The 27,962-nt window shown below is 46.0% G+C and overlaps 1 protein-coding gene and 1 long non-coding RNA gene across 9 annotated transcripts in view; one reads left to right on the plus strand and one right to left on the minus strand.

Moving 5' to 3' along the window:
* Nucleotides 1-27,962, minus strand: part of LOC119496647 (RNA-binding motif, single-stranded-interacting protein 3-like) — a 180,658-nt gene that overhangs the window by 146,457 nt on the left and 6,239 nt on the right. The window contains exons 1-2 of one of the 5 annotated variants that reach the window (XM_037784108.1): nucleotides 12,187-12,250; nucleotides 8,967-9,584 (exon numbers count right to left, since the gene is read on the minus strand). The exons of 2 other annotated variants lie outside the window; for them this stretch is intronic. In XM_037784108.1, coding sequence (XP_037640036.1) covers nucleotides 8,967-9,041 — 75 coding nt within the window. In that variant the 5' untranslated portion in view covers nucleotides 9,042-9,584; nucleotides 12,187-12,250. Of the gene's footprint in view, nucleotides 1-8,966; nucleotides 10,306-12,186; nucleotides 12,251-27,962 lie in introns of those variants that run through there. 2 more of the 5 variants (XM_037784107.1, XM_037784109.1) reach the window with 2 other exon arrangements.
* On the plus strand, nucleotides 15,019-27,406 carry LOC119496649. 4 transcript variants are annotated; one of them, XR_005208762.1, is made up of 3 exons: nucleotides 15,019-16,279; nucleotides 16,374-16,906; nucleotides 27,156-27,406. It is a non-coding gene; the product is annotated as an uncharacterized LOC119496649 (long non-coding RNA). The 4 variants fall into 4 exon arrangements; XR_005208761.1 differs by lacking the exon at nucleotides 27,156-27,406 and adding an exon at nucleotides 20,048-20,269; XR_005208760.1 differs by lacking the exon at nucleotides 27,156-27,406 and adding an exon at nucleotides 17,025-17,281.

Genomic DNA, 27,962 nt, shown 5'->3' on the forward strand with positions numbered 1-27,962 from the left:
GAGTCCCTTTAAAGCAGTAAAAACTACTCAGGCCCGGCAAACTGAACAGATGGTAGGAGAGAGAGAGAGAGAGAGAGAGAGACCAGAACACAGTGGGAGAGAGGCAGGAAAAGAGAGAGAGAGAAGCAAAGAAAGAGCAGGGGAAGGAGTTGTTGGATAGGGCATTACTATTCTCATTCTCCTGGTTGGCATATGATGTTGTGGAGAGCAGAGCTGAGATCCAAACAGAAACGCTGCGTCTTAAACAACAAGCAGAGATGAGACTGTCGGCTGGAAAACTAGAACCGATGCAGGCAGGCAGATAACCCTAACCCATAACCCTTAACCCTAACCCAGATAACCCTAACCCAGTCAGATAACCCTAACCCAGATAACCCTAACCCAGATAACCCTAACCCAGTCAGATAACCCTAACCCAGATAACCCTAACCCAGATAACCCTAACCCATAACCCTAACCCAGATAACCCTAACCCATAACCCTTAACCCTAACCCAGATAACCCTAACCCATAACCCTTAACCCTAACCCAGATAACCCTAACCCAGACAGATGTGTGAGGAGGAACAGGGTAGGAGCGGAATGCACGCAATGCTATAAAACCTATAGCCTCACACACACACACACACACACATACAGACACTGAATAGTGTCTGTGTGTGTGTGTGTGTGTGTGTGTGTGTGTGTGTGTGTGTGTGTGTGATGCATAATTTATGGTCGCTGTTTCTGCAAAGGCAAAGTACTTTATGTTTGACAAGAGGAGGAACATAAGCTTGGAAGGAAACAAGGAAGGAAGGAAGGAAGTGATAGTAAAGGAAGGACAGAAGGAAGAGCTCTGTGTACGAGTCTTTGCACACACACGCATAACACACACACACACACGTAAATCTCCATGTGGTGTGTGTCCTTCTCTCCCTCCTCCCTTTATGATGTTTCCTCATCATAGCCAAACACTGACCACAGTTATCTAACACACACTCTAATAGAGACTAATTGAATGTGAAAAGCTAATTTTTGAAGGATGGAATATCGTGTTTAGACGTCCGGGCGTGTCCTCGTGTTGCCGTTACTTTGATATCAGCTGAATGCTGTTTCTCATTACCCTAATTAAAGCTCCTCGTGTGCCACTGAGCATATTAGCACACTGATCTGCAGCAAACTAATGATCGGCTGGTTGATAATGCGACTTCATTCAGCTTCTCTCTCATCTTACTTTCAACGATTATCATCAAAGATTCACATCTTCAGTCCATCATCATCAGAGAACAGTGCTACCACTATAGGCCCAACCATGCATGCATATAGAGAATAGTGCTACCACTAGTACACATAACCATGCATGCATATAGAGAACAGTGCTACCACTATAGGCACAACCATGCACGCATATAGAGAATAGTGCTACCACTAGTACACATAACCATGTATGCATATAGAGAACAGTGTTACCACTAGTACACACAACCATGCATGCATATAGAGAATAGTGCTACTACTATAGGCACAACCATGCATGCATATAGAGAATAGTGCTACCACTAGTACACACAACCATGCATGCATATAGAGAATAGTGCTACCACTAGTACACACAACCATGCATGCATATAGAGAATAGTGCTACCACTAGTACACACAACCATGCATGCATATAGAGAACAGTGCTACCACTATAGGCACAACCATGCATTCATATAGAGAATAGTGCTACCACTAGTACACACAACCATGCATGCATATAGAGAAAAGTGCTACCACCAGTACACACAACCATGCATGCATATAGAGAATAGTGCTACCACTATAGGCACAACCATGCATGCATATAGAGAATAGTGCTACCACTAGTACACACAACCATGCATGTATATAGAGAAAAGTGCTACCACCAGTACACACAACCATGCATGCATATAGAGAATAGTGCTACCACTATAGGCACAACCATGCATGCATATAGAGAATAGTGCTACCACTATAGGCACAACCATGCATGCATATAGAGAATAGTGCTACCACTAGTACACACAACCATGCATGCATATAGAGAATAGTGCTACCACTATAGGCACAACCATGCATGCATATAGAGAATAGTGCTACCACTAGTACACACAACCATGCATGCATATAGAGAATAGTGCTACCACTAGTACACACAACCATGCATGCATATAGAGAATAGTGCTACCACTATAGGCACAACCATGCATGCATATAGAGAATAGTGCTACCACTATAGGCACAACCATGCATGCATATAGAGAATAGTGCTACCACTATAGGCACAACCATGCATGCATATAGAGAATAGTGCTACCACTAGTACACACAACCATGCATGCATATAAAGAATAGTGCTAACACTAGTACACACAACCATGCATGCATATAGAGAATAGTGGTGCTACCACTAGTACACACAACCATGCATGCATATAGAGAATAGTGCTACCACTAGTACACACAACCATGCATGCATGTAGAGTCTGCTTCGTCACAACCGAATCTAAAACAGGCAACATGTCACATTTTATTATTGCTGTGAAATTTGCAGTTAAGACACATTCCACCCAAACCGCAGGAAAACGCTCAAAACGTCACAGCAAAATCACAATCTATCACAATCTATGATCATTTGTTTTGCATTTCCATTTGGTCCAATTAGAATAGAATAAAATAGAATAGAACGCCTTTATCAGAGATTCACAGACCGTAGTTCCTGAAAAATGTAAGAAAGCTGCTCTCAGTGTATTAAAGGAATATCTTATCTTATTTTATCTTATATCACTAAACCAGGCCGTCTAAAATCAACAGAACGGGCGTCAACAACACGCCGACTGAAACCAGCTCACAGAGGCGTCAGGGAGAATCCTAAAGACGGATCGTTCTTCAGAGGGAGACATTTGAGCTGCAGCTCGTCCTGCAGCTTCACCCTCCGGTTCAACTTTAACTAATCACACAGAGAACGCAGTCAGCCCCCCCCCCCCCCATACAGACATGATGAAGGGCCACGAGCCCCCCCCCATCTCCCCTATACAGACATGATGACCCCCCCCCCACCTGCTAATGTACACTAACTGTACCTCCAGCTCATTACGGAGGCAGAGCCGGAGCAGTTCTCTGTTTAATCGACGCACATTTACGCACTTTGTCATCTGGCTGAGCTTTGTTAGTCTAAGAGAGTCATTTCATAACTGCCTTTGTGTGAAGGTGGTGTGCACGTGTGCGCTTTTTTGAGTGAGTGTGTGTTGTGTTTAAACTCTGCTGTTGTAAGGCAGTGAAGGAGGCACGCGTGCGCGTGCGTGCCTGCGCGCACAAACACACACATGATTGATTTCCACCGGAGGAGTAGAGCCTCCAACTCTCTGAATCAAGAAGAAGAAGGTCATCGTACACATAGAAAAGAGCGCGCGTGCACACGCGCACACACACACACACACAGTATACTGTAGTATAGATGTGAAGTCAGAGATCAACACCGGCTGGTTGTCAACGTCCATATAGACGAAGAACTGAGCTGTTCCGCACACGTTGACGGACAAAGTTCCAGGCTCATGCACACACACACACACACACACACACACACACACACACACACACACACACACACACACGAGAGGAAACACTGGGGAGGGTAGGATCCAATCTGATATGACCTTGACAGCACAGGGACGGAGGGAGGGATGGATGGAAGGATGGGTGGGTGGAGGGATGGATGGATGAGGGATGGAGGGAGGGATGGAAGGAGGGATGGTTGGAGGGATGGAGGGAGGGAGGGATGGAGGGATGGAGGGATGGATGGAGGAATGGAGGGAGGGATGGAGGGATGGTTGGAGGGATGGACGGATGGAGTGAGGGATGGAGGGATGAGGGAGGGATGGAGGGAGGGATGGATGGAGGGATGGAGTGAGGGATGAGGGATGGATGGAGGGATGGAGGGATGGAGAGATGGAGAGATGGGGGGATGGAGGGATGGAGGGAAGGATGGTTGGAGGGATGGAGGGATGGAGGGAGGGATGGAGGGATGGATGGAGGAATAGAGGGATGGAGGAAGGTATGGAGGGATGGTTGGAGGGATGGAGGGATGGAGAGATGGGGGGATGGAGGGATGGAGGGAGGGATGGTTGGAAGGATGGATGGAGGGAGGGATGGAGGGATGGTTGGAGGGATGGAGTGAGGGATGGAGGGATGGAGGGAGGGATGGATGGAGGGATGGAGGGATGGAGGGAGGGATGGATGGAGGGATGGAGGGATGGAGAGATGGAGGGAGGGATGGTTGGAGGGATGGAGGGATGGAGTGAGGGATGGAGGGAGGGATGGAGGGATGGTTGGAGGGATGGAGTGAGGGATGGAGGGATGGAGGGAGGGATGGATGGAGGGATGGAGGGATGGAGGGAGGGATGGATGGAGGGATGGAGGGATGGAGGGAGGGATGGAGGGATGGAGGGATCGAGAGATGGGGGGATGGAGGGATGGAGTGGGGGGGTCTGGGCAGATGCCTGTTGCAGATGTTTCAGAGAAATTCTCTGACCTTGAACTGATGGAGATAAATCACAGAAGACAGCCGTGTGACGCCGTGACATCTGCACACATAAAGCGGCGTTACAGACGCGCATCAAATGTTATACACCTATACACCTGTGATAATACACCTGTGATAATACACCTATGATAATACACCTATAATACACCTTTGATAATACACCTGTGATAATACACCTGTGATAATACACATTTGATAATACATCTATGATAATACACCTTTGATAATACACCTGTGATAATACATCTATGATAATACACATTTGATAATACACCTGTGATAATAAACCTGTGATAATACACCTATGATAATACACCTATAATACACCTTTGATAATAAACCTATGATAATACACCTGTGATAATACATCTATGATAATACACCTGTGATAATAAACCTGTGATAATACACCTATGATAATACACCTGTGATAATACACCTGTGATAATACATCTATGATAATACACCTGTGATAATACACCTGTGATAATAAAGCTAACACTATGATAATACACCTGTGATAATACACCTACGATAATAAACGTGTGATAATAAACCTATGATAATACACCTGTGATAATACACCTATGATAATACACCTGTGATAATACACCTGTGATAATAAACCTATGATAATACACCTATGATAATACACCTGTAATAATAAACGTGTGATAATAAACCTGTGATAATACACCTGTGATAATAAACCTATGATAATACACCTATGATAATACACCTGTGATAATAAACCTGTGATAATACACCTATGATAATAAACCTGTGATAATACACCTATGATAATAAACCTATGATAATACACCTGTGATAATAAACCTATGATAATACACCTGTGATAATACACCTGTGATAATACACCTATGATAATAAACCTATGATAATAAACCTGTGATAATACACCTGTGATAATAAACCTGTGATAATACACCTGTGATAATACACCTGTGATAATAAACCTGTGATAATACACCTGTGATAATACACCTATGATAATACACCTACGATAATACACCTGTGATAATACACCTGTGATAATACACCTGTGATAATAAAGCTAACACTATGGGATGCTCCTTGATTCACTGACAGGCCGATTAGAGATGCTGCTTCTTTGTTATCGCTAGTAAATTAAATCCGATTCCCTTTAATGTTCATTATGAATCTGATGCAATCACAAACATGTCTTACATTATGCAGCATTAATTTAACCACAACATTAATGATGAAAATGCTTCACAAACACTCGGCTGTCAAAATTTTCTTGAGCATGATTTGTTAAAAGAAAATTAAATTTAGCAAGAAGATGAATTGTGTTTTTGTCATTTTAATTCTGTTCGGGGGGGGAAAAGGAAATATATTAAACCAAAGAAGTCTTTAGATTAGCATATAGATCCTCAGAGTTCCTTTCATTAAAAGGACATTTAGAAAGAACACAGTTGATATTATCCAGCAGCAGACGTGCATCCACTCTGCCAGATTAGCAAACTAAAGGCTCATCGTTGGAGATGTTGTTCATTACAACCAAATCACAGATGTGCTTTAACAAACAGTCTCCAGCTTCTGTTTGCTCATCTGGAGCACATTCTTAAAAACATCCGACAGCGCCCAGATGTGTGTTTGCAGCTCCGAGATCAGCCGATAAGTCCGCTCGGTGTCGACATGCTGCAATCTGCACAAGTCATCTGCAAATATATCCTGCGGTTAATTAGGAATATTAATCTTATTGTGTGAAGTAAAGCTGAAGAGCGGCTGCAGTGGATGTGTTTAAAGTACCACATATCAGTCAGCATGAACATGACTGAGCTGAATCACTGAAAATATATCTTCTTAAAAAATGTTATTAGAACTAAAAAATGTGGACAGCAACAGTAGAATTATGTCAAAACTACAATCAGAGATGTCCGGAGCTCATCTGACAGGTTGATATGTGAGCCGACGTCTTGGTTGATCAGGACCCAAACATTCAATTCCCTGTTTATTAGATCTCGACAGTCTCCAGCAGCTCTCATCTGGACAGTAACCGCTGTAAACTAACATTACCCACGCGGTGTGGCAGCGAGGCGTGTCTTACAGTGAGGCGTGTCTTACAGCGAGGCGTGTCTTACAGCGAGGCGTGTCCTACAGCGAGGCGTGTCCTACAGCGAGGCGTGTCTTACAGCGAGGCGTGTCCTACAGCGAGGCGTGTCCTACAGCGAGGCGTGTCTTACAGCGAGGCGTGTTTTACAGCGAGGCGTGTCCTACAGCGAGGCGTGTCCTACAGCGAGGCGTGTCCTACAGCGAGGCGTGTCTTACAGCGAGGCGTGTCCTACAGCGAGGCGTGTCCTACAGCGAGGCGTGTCCTACAGTGAGGCGTGTCTTACAGCGAGGCGTGTCTTACAGCGAGGCGTGTCCTACAGCGAGGCGTGTCCTACAGCGAGGCGTGTCCTACAGCGAGGCGTGTCTTACAGCGAGGCGTGTCCTACAGCGAGGCGTGTCCTACAGCGAGGCGTGTCCTACAGTGAGGCGTGTCTTACAGCGAGGTGTGTCCTACAGCGAGGCGTGTCCTACAGTGAGGCGTGTCTTACAGCGAGGCGTGTCTTACAGCGAGGTGTGTCTTACAGAACGTTAACAAGCAGTGAAAACATCTTCAACGTGGAACTGTTTTAAATTAGAAATGAAAGCGGCCGAGCATCCACTCATAATCTTTGTGTTTAGCAGAAACAGCTTCTTTCAACTCAGAAGTATTTATTTAAATGTTGTTTTGAGGGTGTTCAGTGTTGTTGGGCAGCATTTCAGAGATATTTATAACTATGTGAAGATGAAATCAGCTGGATGCTCAGTCGGTATTAAATCATTAGGAAAACAAGCTTGATTAAGACAACCCTACCCGTGTGTACTGGTTCAGATAACAGTACATAGGCCTTCACAGCTGTAACAGATGTGTTGCTGTTGGCCTGCAGACGCATCATGCAGTCTGCGTTCGGTTCAAGGTTCAACCTATTTTTAACAGTAGATCATTTTGGTACCTGTTCTTCCCACACGGTGTCCGCCCAATAACATGATCTCTCTATTCTCACAGCATCCCACTCCTACACTTCTATCTCTGCATCTCTCTCCATCTCTCTCCTGCCTACTGACATGTACACATTTACTAAATACTGCAGCAAACCTGCCAACTCCTCACACTTACTATCACACGCAAGAAAAACAAATGAATCACAGTAGACAAAGGGAACGGAGGGCCGGGCGATATGATGCAGGAGCCATCGATCAGGCCTCAGCAATCCATTCCCCTCTACTCGGTGGTGGAAGACTCACTGTGAGTGTGTGTGTGTGTGTGTGTGTGTGTGTGTGTGTGTGTGTGTGTGTATGTGTGTGTGTGTGTGTGTGTGTGTGTCTGTGTGTGTGTGTGTGTGTGTGTGTGTCTGTGTGTGTGTGTGTGCGTGTGTGTGTGTGTATGTGTGTGTGTGTGTCTGTGTCTGTGTCTGTGTGTGTGTGTGTGTGTGTGTGTGTGTGTGTGTGTGTGTGTGTGTCTGTGTCTGTGTGTGTCTGTGTGTGTGTGTGTGTGTGTCTGTGTGTGTGTGTGTCTGTGTGTGTGTGTGTGTGTGTGTCTGTGTGTGTGTGTGTCTGTGTGTGTGTGTGTGTGTGTGTGTGTGTGTGTGTGTGTCTGTGTGTGTGTGTGTGTGTGTGTGTGTCTGTGTGTGTGTGTGTGTGTGTGTGAGAGAGTAAGAGAGAGAATAAAAGTGAAAGAACAAAGAAAAGAACTGAGCTTGGTTTCCTGTTCTCTTGGTAATCAGAGAAGTGTATCAGGTTCCATCAATCACGTCTACAACATGGTGTCATGGTGTCATGGTGTCATGGTGAGGTGGTGAGGTGGTGAGGTGGTGAGGTGGTGAGGTGTGGGGGGGATGACCAGTGGGGGGAGTGAGAGAGCGGGAGAGAGAACGAGGCTGAGGGGGGCGGGGGGGCTCATGCCCTGAACTTGAACTTGGAGCTTGTGGGGTCGGGAGAGTGGAGGATGAGGTCAAGAGGTCAAGAGGTCAAGAGGTCAAGAGGTCAGTGTGGAAGGACGAGCTGAGTGACACCAACGTCTCCCTGCTCAGAGACGGATCAGATGAGGAGCTGCAGCTGTTCCTGGAGCTCAGTTCAGCTTCTCTCTATCAATAAGGTAGTAATGGTCTTTTCCTGGCTCGGTAAAACACTATCTTAGTCTTTACATACTCTACGCTCAGACCCCTGTTTGGACTTAAGGAACACGATATTATTGAGGGAAGAATTACTTGTAACTGAAACACGCTTCCGACCGTCGGAACATGGATTTGTGTGTTGATCTGGTACTGATTGGGAAGGAGGTTTAAAGAGGCAGCAGATAGAGAAGATGAGATGATGTGTTTATTCTCAGTGAGTTTAGACCGTCCTACCTTGGTCTGGAGATAATGGGGGTAGTAGTAGGTGTAGTGGGGGTACATTGGCTGCTGCTCCAAACGTTTTCCCATGTAGCTGGAATCCACCTGAAGGTCCTGGAGGCTGGAGATAGACGCTCGCAGGTGGAGTACGCTCACTCCGAGTGGCTCCGAGATCGTCCTCACGACTGTTTTCCAAGAGTGGTTAGAGGATGCCGAGAGACAATGTTCTCCTCTTACTGAGGAGCGTGTGATGAAGAGGAAGGGAGGGATAGGAGGACAGGTAGTACTTTGGATTTGAGTCTGTCTACTTGTCTGGGAGCTCACAGGGAACCTCACAAAGAGAGACAGGGAGGGAATCCAGAGCAAGAAGGAGGTGAGGAAAGGAAGATACTAAAAAGGATGATAGGAGGCAACACAAGGAACAATAGGGAGAACTGAAGAGCAGGACAGAGAGAGGGTAAAAGGAGAGAGAAGAAGGAGAGGACGATGAGGAGGGAGGAATGGATGGGATCCGGTTGCCGGTTCCTTGCACTCTCCGCTCTAAAAATCAGAGCCACTCTTCTTCCCTGCTGCCCTCAACATGCCCCTCAATTTGCTTCCCGGCGTCTCGGACTCTCGTCTCCCTCTCCGTCTCTTCTCTCTTCCTGTGTATCCGTTTCCTGTCTCGTCCTCTCTCTCACCAGACGAGACCCTGATCCCACCGGGAGCTCGGCTGTATCCTGGAGAACACACGCCGTCCTCCAAACACAGAGAAATCAGCGATGGACTCACACATGGATGTGGAGCTGGAGAGAGAGAGGAGGAGGAGGAGGAGGAGGAGGAGGAGGAGGAGGAGAGAGGGTGGTCTGGAGCTGAAGCTGTGACTCTCTCTCTCACTCCCTCCCTCTTTTGTTAAGCTCCGGGGATAGATAGGTAGATACTGCTGGAGCCCGGCGTGGAGGATGAGCAGAAAGAAAAAAGCTTCTCGCTCAGGAAGCAGCAGATAGTCCGATCCACACGGAGGAAAATCCCTCTGATCCACAAGGTGCCTCCTCCAACTCTTTTCTTCTCTTCCCCTCTGCGATCCCTCTCTTTCTTCTCAAGCTCTCTCTCCCTGACGGCTTGCTTCCCGCTGCTGTGTGTGGTGGTGGCGGTGTGTAGAGTGTGTTTGTGTGGCTGTTGCCGTCTGCTCCACTCTGCGTGCTGAAGCATCGAGAGGCTCGGCTTCAGCGCAGCTACGCTCCTCCCTCCCTCTCTCTCTCTTCCTCTGCTCCGCCTCTGTCTCTCGCTGTTTCTCATGCAACTATAGAACAGAACAGAACAGAACAGTGGGAGTGGCTGGTCCGGCCCTCCACAAGCCCCGGGGTGACTGAGTGTGTGTGTGTGTGTGTGTGTGTGTGTGTGTGTGTACCAAGTAGAAACTGAGAGAAGAAAAGAGAGAAAGAGATGGGCTGTTCTGCTGGTAGAAAGGTGGAGCTGGAGAGGGAGGATGAAGAGCAGGAGGTGGAGAGGGAGGAGGATGAAGAGCAGGAGGTGGAGAGGGAGGAGGATGAAGAGCAGGAGGTGGAGAGGGAGGATGAAGAGCAGGAGGTGGAGAGGGAGGATGAAGAGCAGGAGGTGGAGAGGGAGGATGAAGAGCAGGAGGTGGAGAGGGAGGATGAAGAGCAGGAGGTGGAGAGGGAGGAGGATGAAGAGCAGGAGGTGGAGAGGGAGGAGGATGAAGAGCAGTAACGTGCACATTCTCCAGAATAAAAGCCGTCTGGATTAAACTCAGCAACATAATCGTCATATTTTCCATCTTTATCTTGGCTTTATCTTTAATCCTACAGCGTCTCACAGTCAGCTGACATAAAACGCACGCACACACACACACACACACACACACACACACGAATGAATGCCCCTCCAAAACGTGCGCCTGAACGCCTCCGTGCACGCAGACGCTCCACTCACACGCGCCCAGTGAAGGGCCCGACACAGAGTGTGTGTGCGGCTGAGCGGTGTGTGGCCCAGTGACCCACTGACACAGTGCTGCCTGCTCTGTGATGCAACCCGGTTTAAGTAGTGCTCTTACATCAGCACAGCGAGCCGTGCATGAAGAGGCTGCTCTGCCCTCTGACTGTCTGACTGTCTGACTGTCTGACTGCAGCTGGGCGGTGTGAAGGAGATCAGGGTTGGCAGACAATGTGAGTTCACTGCAGTGGAAACAGACAGAATGAAACACTAACAGCTCCTCTCAGATCAGGCCTTCATCTCTTTAAAATGCTTCACACACACATCACTGTCTTTGTGCTGTTGTCTCCCGTCTGACAGGTTTCTGTCACTGTGCCCACGTGTCTGTCTGTGTTTCCATAGCTTATACAATAATGATATGTTTGGCTCAGATGTGTACTAACAATAAAACATCTTCCACTGCAGCATATAGAAGGCTGCTGTATGAAACTATAAATACCAGCAGCACAGAGTACGGAGCCCACAACACAGAGTTTCATCAACACAGAGTTTCATCAACACACAGTTTCATCAACACAGAGTTTCATCAACACAGAGTTTCATCAACACACAGTTTCATCAACACAGAGTTTCATCAACACAGAGTTCCATCAACACAGAGTTTCATCAACACAGAGTTCCATCAACACAGAGTTCCATCAACACACAGTTTCATCAACACAGAGTTTCATCAACACAGAGTTCCATCAACACAGTTTCATCAACACAGAGTTTCATCAACACAGAGTTTCATCAACACAGAGTTCCATCAACACAGAGTTTCATCAACACAGAGTTCCATCAACACAGAGTTTCATCAACACAGAGTTCCATCAACACAGTTTCATCAACACAGAGTTTCATCAACACAGAGTTCCATCAACACAGAGTTTCATCAACACAGAGTTTCATCAACACAGAGTTCCATCAACACAGAGTTCCATCAACACAGAGTTTCATCAACACAGAGTTCCATCAACACAGAGTTTCATCAACACAGAGTTCCATCAACACACAGTTTCATCAACACAGAGTTCCATCAACACAGAGTTTCATCAACACAGAGTTCCATCAACACAGAGTTTCATCAACACAGAGTTTCATCAACACAGAGTTCCGTTAGAGTTGCTACTCCAGGTTGAGAAATGGGTAAATACTGTGTACACCACTGATGATGATGTGTTTACAGGTTTAAACTGTGAAACCTCTGTGATAGTTTGGGACCGGTTCCATCAGGTTTCCAGCTAATCGAGATCATTTCTACTTGACTCTCGTCTCACCTCCGCAGCAGCTCTCTGACTCATCACCCAGAACACACTGCAACTGTGACATCACACCCGGAGGCGAGCCTGGACTCCGGGAATACTTTCATTTTCATCTGTATTGTCTTGTTAACCATGTGACTAATGTTGTTTATTCCAAAGACTGAAACAAGTCTTCAGGACTGCGTACGTTCTTTACCTGCTGTAATATGTAGACGGTTAAACGTTTAGTGATGCATCTCTCCTATACGGTTAAACGTTTAGTGATGCATCGCTCCTATACGGTTAAACGTTTAGTGATGCATCGCTCCTATACGGTTAAACGTTTAGTGATGCATCGCTCCTATACAGTTAAACGTTTAGTGATGCATCGCTCCTATACAGTTATCACGTTTAGTGATGCATCTCTCCTATACGGTTAAACGTTTAGTGATGCATCGCTCCTATACGGTTAAACGTTTAGTGATGCATCGCTCCTATACGGTTAAACGTTTAGTGATGCATCGCTCCTATACAGTTATCACGTTTAGTGATGCATCGCTCCTATACAGTTAAACGTTTAGTGATGCATCGCTCCTATACAGTTATCACGTTTAGCGATGCATCGCTCCTATACAGTTACACGTTTAGTGATGCATCGCTCCTATACAGTTATCACGTTTAGCGATGCATCGCTCCTATACAGTTACACGTTTAGTGATGCATCTCTCCTATACAGTTATCACGTTTAGTGATGCATCTCTCCTATACGGTTATCATGTTTAGTGATGCATCGCTCCTATACAGTTATCACGTTTAGCGATGCATCGCTCCTATACAGTTATCACGTTTAGCGATGCATCGCTCCTATACAGTTATCACGTTTAGCGATGCATCGCTCCTATACGGTTACACGTTTAGTGATGCATCGCTCCTATACGGTTACACGTTTAGTGATGCATCGCTCCTATACGGTTATCACATTTAGCGATGCATCGCTCCTATACGGTTACACGTTTAGTGATGCATCGCTCCTATACAGTTATCACGTTTAGTGATGCATCGCTCCTATACAGTTACACGTTTAGTGATGCATCGCCCCTATACAGTTACACATTTAGTGATGCATCGCTCCTATACGGTTACACGTTTAGTGATGCATCGCTCCTATAGCATTGTGCTGCAGTTTAACCTTGGGTTTTGGTTGATATAGTGCCAGTAGCTTTTACATAGTTTGTGAATGTGAATAACCTTGTGATGTTGTGACCTTGTGAATAACCTTGTGATGTTGTGACCTTGTGAATAACCTTGTGATCTTGTGACCTTGTGAATAACCTTGTGATGTTGTGACCTTGTGAATAACCTTGTGATGTTGTGACCTTGTGAATAACCTTGTGATGTTGTGATCTTGTGAATAACCTTGTGATGTTGTGACCTTGTGAATAACCTTGTGATGTTGTGACCTTGTGAATAACCTTGTGATCTTGTGACCTTGTGAATAACCTTGTGATCTTGTGACCTTGTGAATAACCTTGTGATCTTGTGACCTTGTGAATAACCTTGTGATCTTGTGACCTTGTGAATAACCTTGTGACCTTGTGAATAACCTTGTGGCACGTTTTATGTTCATAATTATCATATATTAACAGACATTCTCTGCCACCCACAGGAGCTCAGGCAGGAAGTCAGTCATCAGGTAAATTGCTGCTCAGCCTACATCGGATATAGTTAAAGCGTCACTTGTAAATGGAAATCAAGAAGTGTGCACAGCTGTAGCAGTCAGGTTGAAGCCATCAGCTGACAAGTTGTTAAGTTAAGCACAAAAACACAACATCAGCTCTGCTCTCGTGCTCTCATGCTCTAAAGTCAAAGTAAACTAGAGACCATCTCGCTGTCTGATCACACCAGCCAAGATGCCAAATCAGGCCGTAAAGTGTGAGGGCCAATAGCCCCTTCCTCACTTCCTATCCCCTCACTTCCTATCCCATCACTTCCTATCCCCTTACTTCCGGCACACCCATCTGATGGCATCAAGGTAACTAGGATCTATCCTGAGGGGAACATGAACGTCTGTATCCTTCCTACAGCTGTCAAAACGCTTCATTCACCCTCATGGTGACGCTAGAGGAAGAGTCAGGGGATCACCAAAGTAAGATTCATCCTCTGGGGATCAGAAATGTGTGTACAAAATTTCATGGCAATCCATTTCTGGAGTTCGCCATTTTGCCCGTCGCCGTCTTGATTTTTTGCAACCAGAAGTGACACGAGAGGGCGGAGCTAAGTACAACCGAACGCTGAATGAGATGTTTTTAGGCGACCAAAATGTTAATATTAACATTCATGAAGTGGAAACACACTGAAAGGGTTAAAGTTGCAAGATGAAAACATGTTGCCGTGGTAACGACCTGTCAATCAGCAGGTAGCCCCGCCCTAAAGCATCCCCTGCTTTATATGGTCTATCTGACTCTAAATGGGACCATCATTTACTAAATGAACATCATGCTGTATTGAAGAAGACTTGAAACATAAAGTCATGTTTACAATGTTTACTGAGGTCATAAATCAAGAGAGAAGTAGAAGCTCATCTTCTATCAGACTTCTATAGAAGCAGAGGAGTCGCCCCCTGCTGGCTGCTAGAGAGAACGCAGGTTTAAGACTCTTCATCATTGACTTCTATAGAAGCAGAGGAGTCGCCCCCTGCTGGCTGCTAGAGAGAACGCAGGTTTAAGACTCTTCATCATTGACTTCTATAGGAGCAGAGGAGTCGCCCCCTGCTGGCTGCTAGACAGGATGCAGGTTTAAGACTCTTCATCATTGACTTCTATAGAAGCAGAGGAGTCGCCCCCTGCTGGCTGCTAGAGAGAACGCAGGTTTAAAGACTCTTCATCATTGACTTCTATAGGAGCAGAGGAGTCGCCCCCTGCTGGCTGCTAGACAGGATACAGGTTTAAAGCTTCACTTCTCAGACCCGGAGAACGCCCACAAATCACGTGACAGTTATGTGCCTACTTAGAAACAACATAGTGCGAACACTGCTGTCAAGTAGAGGTTACAGATTACCAACTCTCCTCAATGACACGCAGTCGATCCTTTGATTAGGATCACATCAGTTAAAGGGCTATCCAACATGTCATTCATAAGAAAGGTTCCTATAATGAAATGGATTTTCTAGACTTTCTTTGGGCTCCTACTCAGTGAACTAACCTGTTACATGAGAGTCCTGACCTCCACTCTTCTACTGTACATGTGAGAGAAGTCATCCTGCAGTAATCCCAGCCTAATCTTCACAGTGTATATATGTATATACATATATATATATATATATGCTAGCTAACGCAGGTATATATTGATTGTGTTGTGCTTGTTGTTCAGGAGTGTGCATTCCTGAATCTTTGCAGTCAGAAGGGTTGTAGCAAGCAGAGCTCAGAGTTTGATGGAGGAAGGTTATACATTCATTCAACGGCACTGTGTGTGGAATGCCAAATGACAGAGGGATGCTGGGAGATCAGGCGTGCGTGTGTGTGCGTGTGTGTGTGTCTATATACACGAGTAGCACACCAGCCAAAGTTTCCATGAAAAATTAAGATTCTGCTGACACGGCAGTTTGGGAAAACAAAGAGGGAGAATTGATTCTTCCAACTGCACAGTACAGTCTCATTATGAGAGGCCCAATCTGTACATCTCACTCTTCATACTCTGCTGCCATAATAAAGCTTCCTAATTACCTCGTCTAGTGACAGGACAGCCATAATGCTGCTGGTAAATACACACTGCTTAATTGCATTCCTTCTAATATGAAACAGACTTTTATCACGTCTTAAGCACAATCTAAAGGCCTACTTGTTTCTAAAGACTCAACATGTATCTGCTGCATCTGCATTTCTTTGTAAAAAGGACCTTCTTCTAAGGAGGGGCACTATGTTCCATCACTATGTTGCATCACTATGTTCCATCACTATGTTCCATCATGTCCAACGCTTGAAAAATACCAGACGAAAAAAAAAACTGACAGCTCGAGCAAAATATCATGTTTTCATTCTTAAAGCCCCCCCCCCCCGGTCATCACAGCAGTGTTCAGATGGAGCAGGAAAGACCCCGCTATGACTCAGGGACAAGGTCCTCTCATCGCTGACCACCAGATGTAGAACAAACACTGTGACGAGGTCTTCTCATCGCTGACCACCAGATGTAGAACAAACACTGTGACGAGGTCTTCTCATCGCTGACCACCAGATGTAGAACAAACACTGAGCCAGAAAAAGATCCAGCTGGGAAAACACAAGAGGTCATGATGACGATCATCCTATTTTACAGAAGCTGCTCTGGTCGCTTTTCAAAGAAAACACAGGCCAGGATATCACACACACACGCGCACGCGCGCACACCAGATTTACAGTGGTAAATGGACTATTACATCCAATTGCCACACACAGCATGAGGGAATTTGTCTCTTTGCAAATCCCCTGAGACACAAACACAGAGACGGCAGAGAATGTAGAATAAACCGTTTTTAGGTTTCTTTGATGCAGGAAATGGAATCAGAAGAATTCAGGTTGAAACCCATTCTCACAGACTGTCAAATGTCAAAGGAGAAGGAAATAAAAGACAGACGACAGCGGACTAATGTCACACACAAAGGACTCTCTGAGGACCGAGACAAGGCGAGGGTCACGTCACCCACAGAGACGGTCAAAGTCTTTCAGTAGGGAGCATCTCCAGCTCATCTGCTTGTACTGTAAAAAGGTAACAACTGTCGTATACACTCAGTAAAACAGTAAAACTAGTTTACAGTGAGGTGTAGAATGTGGTAAAGCTCCTTAATCAACCTGCTGCCTTTCTTTATTCTTTCACCTCCATTTAGTTTGGACAAAGCAGGACCTTAAGATATTACCTCCTCGCTGTGATTCAGACGGGATCAGTTCAAACACAACTTCTAGTTAATGTCAAGGTCCCTTTGATATAATTCAATGTTTGTATTGCAGTTCTATAATCAGTGAGTTTCCCCTGATGAAAGACGAATATCAGATAATGACGAGGACACGGCTCCTTGCACCTGGAGGAAAACCCAATAATGTCATTTTCAATAATCAATTCCAAATTAAATGTATCCGTCCATCCGTCCATCCATCCATCCATCCATCCATCCATCGATTCATCCATCCATCCATCCATCCATCCATCCAGAACTATTGGCCGTTGCCCCGGGAGACTGTTGGACCAATAGCTGATAGGCTCCAACATGGGGGCGGGGCTACCTTGTGATTGACAGGTCTACCACAGCGTCCTGTCTAGGAGTTCGTCTTACAACGTTAACCTTTTCACGGTGTGTTTTCTCTGTTCATGAAAGTTCTTTGTAATATTTTGTCGTCTAAAAATGTCTTATTTAGCGTACGTAGCTCCACCCTCTCCTATCACTTGTGGTTGCAAAAAACAAAACCGCAACGGCCGAAAACCAAGATGGCGACGAACTAAAATGCCGAACTCGAGGCTTCAAAACGGCAGTCCACAAACCGCCGGGTGACCGCCGGGTGACCGACGGGTGACAGAGAAAGATGAACCCATAGCAGCCGTCTTGGCAAGGAACTGGTACTAGCTTTAACATTCACCATTCAAACAAGAGGCACTACACATTCAGCACCTTGAAACATCTGTCAGAGTTAAGCAGCTACTGACGCCATTTCATCACAAAGATTCAGCACACATCTGTAAAGCTCTGCAGCTGTGACAGTCAGCAGCGCTATCGGGGGATTTGAACACAGAGCTGGTTTTGGACACCAACAATAAACAGATGAAGGGGAGATGTCTCCGTCGACGAGACGGGCAGACGAGAAGGAGGAGATATTAAGTTACACAATAAGAGGAACACTTTCTCTAAACTGTCTCTGCAGCCATGAAGCCAAATCAACCAATAACCTCTCATTACACCACCGAATCAAAACGTGACAAATCACCTCAGGCCCTCTGCTCCTCCCCCCTCCTCCCCCCTCCCCCAATCCTCCCCTCCTAACCCCTCCTCCCCCATCCTCCCCTCCTAACCCCTCCTCACCCATCCTCCCCTCCTCCCCCCTCCTAACTCCTCCTCCCCCATCCTCCCCTCCTCCCCCCTCCTAACTCCTCCTCACCCATCCTCCCCTCCTCCCCCCTCCTAACTCCTCCTCACCCATCCTCCCCTCCTCCCCCCTCCTAACTCCTCCTCACCCATCCTCCCCTCCTCCCCCCTCCTAACTCCTCCTCCCCCATCCTCCCCTCCTCCCCCCCTCCTAACTCCTCCTCACCCATCCTCCCCTCCTCCCCCCCTCCTAACTCCTCCTCACCCATCCTCCCCCCATCCTCCCCTCCTAACTCCTCCTCACCCATCCTCCCCTCCTCCCCCCTCCTCACCCATCCTCCCTCCATCCTCCCCTCCTAACTCCTCCTCACCCATCCTCCCCTCCTCACCCATCCTCCCCCCATCCTCCCCTCCTAACTCCTCCTCACCCATCCTCCCCTCCTCACCCATCCTCACCCATCCTCCCCTCCTCACCCATCCTCCCCCCATCCTCCCCTCCTAACTCCTCCTCACCCATCCTCCCCTCCTCCCCCCTCCTAACTCCTCCTCCCCTTCTCCCCCCCTCCTAACTCCTCCTCCCCCATCCTCCCCTCCTCACCCATCCTCCCCTCCTCACCCCTCATCCCCCATCCTCCCATCCTCACCCATCCTCCCCTCCTCACCCATCCTCCCCCATCCTTCCATCCTCCCCTCCTCCCTCCTCCTCCCTCCTCCTCACCCATCCTCCCCTCCTCACCCCTCCTCCCCCATCCTTCCATCCTCCCCCCTCCTAACCCCTCCTCCCCCATCCTTCCATCCTCCCCCCCTCCTAACTCCTCCTCCCTCCTCTTCCCCCATCCTCCCCTCCTCACCCCTCCTCCCCCATCCTTCCATCCTCCCCCCTCCTAACTCCTCCTCCCTCCTCCTCCCTCCTCCTCCCCCATTCCTCCTCCCCCATCCTCCCAACTCCTCCTCACCCCTCCTCCCCCATCCTCACCCCTCCTCCCATCCTCACCCATCCTCCCCTCTCCCATCCTCACCCATCCTCCCCTCATCACCCCTCCTCCCCCCTCCTAACTCCTCCTCCCCCATCCTCACCCCTCCTCCCATCCTCACCCATCCTCCCCTCTCCCATCCTCACCCATCCTCCCCTCATCACCCCTCCTCCCTCCTCCTTCCCATCCTCCCCTCCTCACCCCTCCTCCCCCATCCTTCCATCCTCCCCCCTCCTCCCTCCTCCTCCCCCATCCTCACCCCTCCTCCCAACAGCAAGCCGCGGCTCACTTTAACACAAATCATCACTTTATTAAAAAAGAAAAAAAGAAGAAGCAGCGCATTAGTGGATTCATTTGAACAATTATGCAAATGAGACAGGAGATGAAGCTTTTATTAATGTTAGAGAAGTGTTGCATCAGATAGAGCTGAAGTTCATTAAGTTACTCCAGTTGAAGATGAATACGTTGGGATTAGTTTGATGTCACTATGATGGTGAGTATCACATCATAGTGACTGCGTCAGCACAAAACTCCCCACAGATCTTTGGCTCCGGCAGAATCTGGGAAAGGAGTATCAGGATATTTCACGGCTCAAAATGTGCAATTTGGATTAATAACCCTGAAGCCTGATGCATTGCTTTGCTCTCCTCACACTGATTCTCTTATTACTTCTATTATTTTCTGGAGGTTTGAGGTCTGTTTGGTTCCATCACCTCTTCCTGTTTACAAAAAATATATCAACTAAAGATTTTTCCTCAATTTGTATTCATCCCTTTCTTTCAAATCAGGTTCACTGTTGCAAACCTCATGTCATTCTCCCTCTCTCTATCTCCATCTCTCCATCTCTCTCTCTCTCTGCAGGTACGGGGCCCGGGAGGTGGTGGACCGTGACTGACTGACTAGGGCCCGCGCTCGCTGTGGCTCCGAGGGGTAATTAATTTCAGCAAACGACCGCCACGTCTGTCGGCTTTTATAAACGAGCGTTTACGCGCTATGGACAATTTAACCACTCCACTGAGCTCGCCCTGACAGAGATGAGTAGAGAGATGTGGGAGAGAGGGAGAGAGAGGGAGAGAAGGAGAGAGAGAGGGAGGGAGAGAGAGAGAGGGGGGAGGATGGGGACCATGCTGCTAGGTGACTGATGGGAGATTTAATCAATAGAGTAAGCACATTTACTCTCATGATGCTCACCCAACATCCATATTCATGGTGTTAATTCTCTCAACGCCCACGCTGTTGCACACCACAAAATATTACAATGCATGAAGGATTTCACTACATCTCATCAGGCCTCATCAAAGACCGGTATCATCACGGCTAATTATGCATAGCATCATGGACTAAACATCATCGTGGCACTCTAGTCAAATGAGTTTATTCTAGATCAAAGCTTCATTCCATATCCAGAAGAACTATTACGCTCTGGCACGTGCACCTTAACAACCCCATGTTCTTCTGCAGTTGGAAGCGTGCACACATGCTGGAAAACAAAAGGCTATATATCAGAACACTGTCCTCCAGAACCAGTCCCACCTCAGGATGAACCGTTAGTATCATTGAGAATGTTTGGATGGGCCGTGTCTCGGCCGTGTCTCGGCCGTGTCTCTGCCGTGTGTCTGCCGTGTGTCTCGACCGTGTCTCGGCCGTGGATGGGACGTGTCTGGGCCGTGTGTCTCGGCCGTGTCTCTGCTGTGTCTCGGCCGTGTCTCGGCCGTGGATGGGACGTGTCTCGGCCGTGTGTCTCGGCCGTGACGTCATAATATCTGGGGATGTTTTGCTGTACTGATGTGAATCCAGACATTCGATGCAGTCTCTCTTGAGGTTAAAGAAGAACAGTTCACCACACGTTTACTCCAGATCATTTACTCCACCTAGCAAACTGGACTCCATAGACTCCATGTTGGAAGGCTGTGATCGTACGTAGGAGTGGTTGCATTGGACCGTAGACAGCTGACTCTACAACCAGACAGGAGATGTGTTTGAATAGCACCAACTGCTGGGAGGGAAAGAGGGACGGTGCCCTCTTCTCAGTTTTTGATGTCACGTAACACACAAACTGCGTCCTTCTATGATGTTAAGATACGTGAGATTAAGAACTGATGTTTGATTGTACTTTACAGAAACATGTCAGGTAATCCATTCCAATCAAGGTTATATATATAAACATGAGGAAATGTCAAGGTCCACATTCAGCTGTAGCAGCAGACTGCCGTACGATCACTCAGCACCTAAATCACTGTGAATATACGCCCTGCCCTGAAGAACGGAGCTCAATAAAACTAAATCAGCTGAAGTTTTCTCCCTCACAGATTGTTATTAGAACTCTACAGCATGTAACTCTCCCACTTTCTCCACTCACAGTTTCCAGAGCCACACCGCAGTCACTCGGCACCCGGTCGGCCGAGTCCTGTGAAACCGTTCTGTTTGCCTTTAATACTATCGGGTTGCCAGACTATTAGCAGCAGCAGCGCCGCTCTGCTTTGTTCCCCTGCCAGAGCAAGTGACGTGGCTCGCCTCGAAGTCAGTGTTTTCACAGCTAGACATACATTACTGTGTGACATCACGCCGCGGCGCTTATAGACCTGCTGGATTCTATGACAGGAGCCGTTATGGCTCTTACAGCAATGTATGACAGCAGTCTGCCTCAATACCTGGCAGGGTTAACCATAGTATACCACAGACTAGTGGGCCACATGAGACGATAGTATACCACAGACTAGTGGGCCATATGAGACGATAGTATACCACAGACTAGTGGGCCATATGAGACGATAGTATACCACAGACTAGTGGGCCATATGAGACGATAGTATACCACAGACTAGTGGGCCATATGAGACGATAGTATACCACAGACTAGTGGGCCATATGAGACGATAGTATACCACAGACTAGTGGGCCATATGAGACGATAGTATACCACAGACTAGTGGGCCATATGAGACGATAGTATACCACAGACTAGTGGGCCACATGAGACGATAGTATACCACAGACTAGTGGGCCACATGAGACGATAGTATACCACAGACTAGTGGGCCATATGAGACGATAGTATACCACAGACTAGTGGGCCACATGAGACGATAGTATACCACAGACTAGTGGGCCATATGAGACGATAGTATACCACAGACTAGTGGGCCATATGAGACGATAGTATATTACAGTGTAGAACAGACTAGTGGGCCATATGAGACGATAGTATATTACAGTGTAGAACAGACTAGTGGGCCATATGAGACGATAGTATATTACAGTGTAGAACAGACTAGTGGGCCATATGAGACGATAGTATATTACAGTGTAGAACAGACTAGTGGGCCATATGAGACGATAGTTTACCACAGTGTACACAAATACATATGCACTTGCTGCCACACACACAAACTGCATTAGACATAAAACTGAGTATTAACAGCCTCACCACCGGCCCGTATCACCGTCACACAGACATAAACCATCGGTGGCTAAAGGCAACATCTAGCTGACATCATCATAATATCAGAGCCAGATGTGGAGCTCTTCATTAGCCAGTGGCGAAACCATTTTAGGTCTAAATATCAACAGCTAATGATGGGAGTTAACGGTTGACCTCTTCTAAGACTAAGCATAAAGGCAACCACCAATAATGAAACTCATTTACCACCATAGACTGTATATAAGAAGTGGATGTAGTCACCGTGACGTCACCGTGACGTCACCCGTTGGTTTGTGAATTCCAGTTCGGCATTTTGGCCGTCGCCAACTTGGTTTTTGTTTTGTTGGTCTTTTGCAACCAGAAGTGACAGAGAGGGCGGAGCTAAGTACAACCCAACACTGAACAAGATGATTCAAGGAGACCAAAGAGGTTATAATTAACTTTGATGAAGTGAAAACACACTGTGATTAAAGGGTTAAAGTTCTACGACCACAACACGGACAACTCCCAGACCGGACAACGTCGTGGTAGCAACCTGTCAATCAGCAGGTAGCCCCGCCCTAAAGCATCCCCTGCTTTATGGTCTATCTGACTCTAAATGGGACCATCATTTACTAAATGAACATCATGCTGTATTGAAGAAGACTTGAAACATAAAGTCATGTTTACAATGTTTACTGAGGTCATAAATCAAGAGAGAAGTAGAAGCTCATCTTCTATCAGACTTCTATAGAAGCAGAGGAGTCGCCCCCTGCTGGCTGCTAGACAGGATGCAGGTTTAAGACTCTTCATCATTGACTTCTATAGAAGCAGAGGAGTCGCCCCCTGCTGGCTGCTAGACAGGATGCAGGTTTAAGACTCTTCCTCATTGACTTCTATAGAAACAGAGGAGTCGCCCCCTGCTGGCTACTAGACAGGATGCAGGTTTAAAGCTCTTCCTCATTGACTTCTATAGAAGCAGAGGAGTCGCCCCCTGCTGGCTGGTAGACAGGATGCAGGTTTAAAGCTTCACTTCTCAGACACTGGGGTCGCCCTCTGGCTGCAAAACAGTAATTCACAGCTCTGCTGTCAAGAAATCCTCATTGTTCTGCAGAGATATTACAGACATACATATACAGTATATAGATATTGTTTTAACTAATGGCACTGCTGTCTCCTAGTTGCAATAGCACAACAACTAAGTAGGCTACAGCGAGAGAACAGGGGAAATGCAGTAATCAGTGTAGAGATATAGGCGTCAGTGGTGAAATATAAGTGTATCCTGCAGGATATAACCTTCCTCTTCCCTCCCATTGGTACTTGACAGGCCTGTAGCTGAGCTCACCCTCAGCCATTACTTCTACTGTAGCCTTCCTGCTCCATTAAACTCAACAAGCTTAACTCAATGGCCTTCATTCCTCACAGCGACGGCTTCCGCTTCATACCCTGGTGGCTTTTAACAGGAGAGGGGCAATTTGAGTGGGGGGGCAGCATCTCCCTTGTTAACACAGAATATGTCATGCATTGCCCTTGTTAACTTTAAAAGAAAAATGTGTGAAAAACAATATTTGAGCTTGTGTGCTGTCCTTGTTGCTGAATATAAAGATATTGCTCACTGGGGGCCGAGACGAGGACCTAACAACTGCAGTAAAAAGCAGCCGTTAAGTTATACTGGCCTCGTCCTGCTGCGGCGTTTAATCGCCCAGCTTTAATATGCAACCAGGAAACGACAGCCCTCTTACAGGCCGGCGTCGCGCAGGACTCCATACTGAGTCAGCGATTATTGATCACGGGAGGAAGTGTTTTTGGAAAATAATCAGTTTTATTACAGTTCCCCCGAGTCTGTTAAAAGGACCAAGTCCTGTCAGAGAGCCTGCAGACGGAAAAACTTCACATCAAATGACAGCAGACATTTTGATCATTAAGAACAAGAGGAATAAAAAGTAAAGAAAAACAAGAATGGAAAGAATAAAACTCCATTTGGAGAAATCAGAGGCAGCTAAAGAAAGAAACCAGATACACCAACAACATGAGATCAGAAGTGATGCAGGCAGGTATATGAAGAGTCTCTCAGGTCATAATGGGAGGGGAGATGTGGAGAATGTGTATCTGGGACACATCATTAATATTTCATGCATATTATGAATCGGTTCTTTGTTTAATTAGACGGAGAGTCGTCCCCTTCAGCCACTTCTGTCACGTTAGCATGAAAAAATACCATCCTTTCCACTTTAATTATAAAAGGTCTTCAGGCCAATATGCTAGGTTATAATTCACCGATCAGCTTTGATATAAGTATGAAGTATAAAATGTGTCGGGGGGGGGGGACACTTGATTTACATTTTCTACTCATTTTTTGTTTTTTACTTTTGATACAAAACTACCTTTATACGTCACATCCCAACTATGTGTATTTGAAGTGTTCTGAAAAACAATATTCGGACAGCATTTACCTCAATTAAATGAGATTTAATTAGTGCATCAATCATTTCTTTTAAAGGGAATTAAATCTGGCTCAACCCTGGCAGCTCGTTACATTTGCTGGCCCTGTTTTAAGAAAACACATACACTTATTCTATATATTCTATATATATCTATATCTATATATAGATATAGATATATATATATACACACACACACTCTATACCATCTATACCAGTGGTTCCAAACCTATTTTCCCTGAAGCTTACAGCTTAGTTTACATGGGCGAATCTAATTTTGACAATGTCAGAGCAGACAAATCCTGGCGCACCCCCTGTGATCTTTGGCGCCACCCTAAGGGGGGCCCGAACCCCAGGTTGGGAACCACTACTCCATACGTATATTGTATATATTGATTATTTCATTATTTTGCTTTTCATCATTTAGTCGTTTTATTTTACCTGTTTAGTGTGATCTAGAGCATACTGTATGTTTAGTTTGATCTAGAGCATACTGTATGTTTAGTGTGATCTAGAGCATACTGTATGTTTAGTGTGATCTAGAGCATACTGTATGTTTAGTGTGATCTAGAGCATCCTGTATGTTTAGTGTGATCTAGAGCATAGTGTATGTTTAGTGTGATCTAGAGCATACTGTATGTTTAGTGTGATGTAGAGCATACTGTATGTTTAGTGTGATCTAGAGCATACTGTATGTTTAGTTTGATCTAGAGCATACTGTATGTTTAGTGTGATCTAGAGCATACTGTATGTTTAGTGTGATCTAGAGCATACTGTATGTTTAGTGTGATCTAGAGCATCCTGTATGTTTAGTGTGATCTAGAGCATACTGTATGTTTAGTGTGATCTAGAGCATACTGTATGTTTAGTTTGATCTAGAGCATACTGTATGTTTAGTTTGATCTAGAGCATACTGTATGTTTAGTGTGATCTAGAGCATACTGTATGTTTAGTGTGATCTAGAGCATCCTGTATGTTTAGTGTGATCTAGAGCATACTGTATGTTTAGTGTGATCTAGAGCATCCTGTATGTTTAGTGTGATCTAGAGCATCCTGTATGTTTAGTGTGATCTAGAGCATACTGTATGTTTAGTTTGATCTAGAGCATACTGTATGTTTAGTGTGATCTAGAGCATCCTGTATGTTTAGTGTGATCTAGAGCATCCTGTATGTTTAGTGTGATCTAGAGCATACTGTATGTTGAGTGTGATCTAGAGCATAGTGTATGTTTAGTTTGATCTAGAGCATCCTGTATGTTTAGTTTGATCTAGAGCATCCTGTATGTTTAGTGTGATCTAGAGCATCCTGTATGTTTAGTGTGATCTAGAGCATCCTGTATGTTTAGTGTGATCTAGAGCATCCTGTATGTTTAGTGTGATCTAGAGCATAGTGTATGTTTAGTGTGATCTAGAGCATCCTGTATGTTTAGTGTGATCTAGAGCATCCTGTATGTTTAGTGTGATCTAGAGCATCCTGTATGTTTAGTGTGATCTAGAGCATAGTGTATGTTTAGTGTGATCTAGAGCATCCTGTATGTTTAGTGTGATCTAGAGCATCCTGTATGTTTAGTGTGATCTAGAGCATCCTGTATGTTTAGTGTGATCTAGAGCATCCTGTATGTTTAGTGTGATCTAGAGCATAGTGTATGTTTAGTGTGATCTAGAGCATCCTGTATGTTTAGTGTGATCTAGAGCATCCTGTATGTTTAGTGTGATCTAGAGCATCCTGTACGTTTAGTGTGATCTAGAGCATACTGTATGTTTAGTGTGATCTAGAGCATCCTGTATGTTTAGTGTGATCTAGAGCATACTGTATGTTTAGTGTGATCTAGAGCATACTGTATGTTTAGTGTGATCTAGAGCATCCTGTATGTTTAGTGTGATCTAGAGCATACTGTATGTTTAGTGTGATCTAGAGCATACTGTATGTTTAGTGTGATCTAGAGCATACTGTATGTTTAGTGTGATCTAGAGCATACTGTATGTTTAGTGTGATCTAGAGCATACTGTATGTTTAGTGTGATCTAGAGCATACTGTATGTTTGGTTTGTGAGAACCTGCTCGTTCATTTTCAGCCTTAAACTTCATTAATAGTTTAGTAACAGTTAATATTCTTTCTGTTTATGCAGCGCTGTAAATCAGGTGGAAATGCTGTACTGCGTCTGCCATGATTAATTACAGAATAACCTGACTCCACGCCTCCTGCAGCGCTCTGCATTGGAACCTTCTCGACCTGGCTGCTAATATCATTCTGATGCTGTTGTGAAACGGAGCTTTCTTTCCGTCTTTGTCGTGGCTCTCGCTGTGAAAGCCTGTAGAGCTGCAGAGAAACACACCAGAGAGGAAACACTAGAGCTGCAGAGTAACACACCAAAGAGGAAACACTAGAGCTGCAGAGAAACACACCAGAGAGGAAACACTAGAGCTGCAGAGAAACACACCAGAGAGGAAACACTAGAGCTGCAGAGAAACACACCAGAGAGGAAACACTAGAGCTGCAGAGTAACACACCAGAGAGGAAACACTAGAGCTGCAGAGAAACACACCAGAGAGGAAACACTAGAGCTGCAGAGTAACACACCAGAGAGGAAACACTAGAGCTGCAGAGAAACACACCAGAGAGGAAACACTAGAGCTGCAGAGAAACACACCAGAGAGGAAACACTAGAGCTGCAGAGAAACACACCAGAGAGGAAACACTAGAGCTGCAGAGAAACACACCAGAGAGGAAACACTAGAGCTGCAGAGTAACACACCAGAGAGGAAACACACCAGAGAGGAAACACTGAACTCCATTACACTCCGTACACGGTGTGAAGATGCATATCCGATGCAATCCATAACCCCCCACCCCCGTTCCTCATCTACAGGATGATCATCACCAACTAGACGTCTCCCACCACAGATGTTAAATTGAATTTAGTCACAGCATCTCT

Source organism: Sebastes umbrosus, chromosome 11 (genome assembly GCF_015220745.1).
Source record: "Sebastes umbrosus isolate fSebUmb1 chromosome 11, fSebUmb1.pri, whole genome shotgun sequence".
NCBI classification, from domain to species: Eukaryota; Metazoa; Chordata; class Actinopteri; order Perciformes; family Sebastidae; genus Sebastes; species Sebastes umbrosus.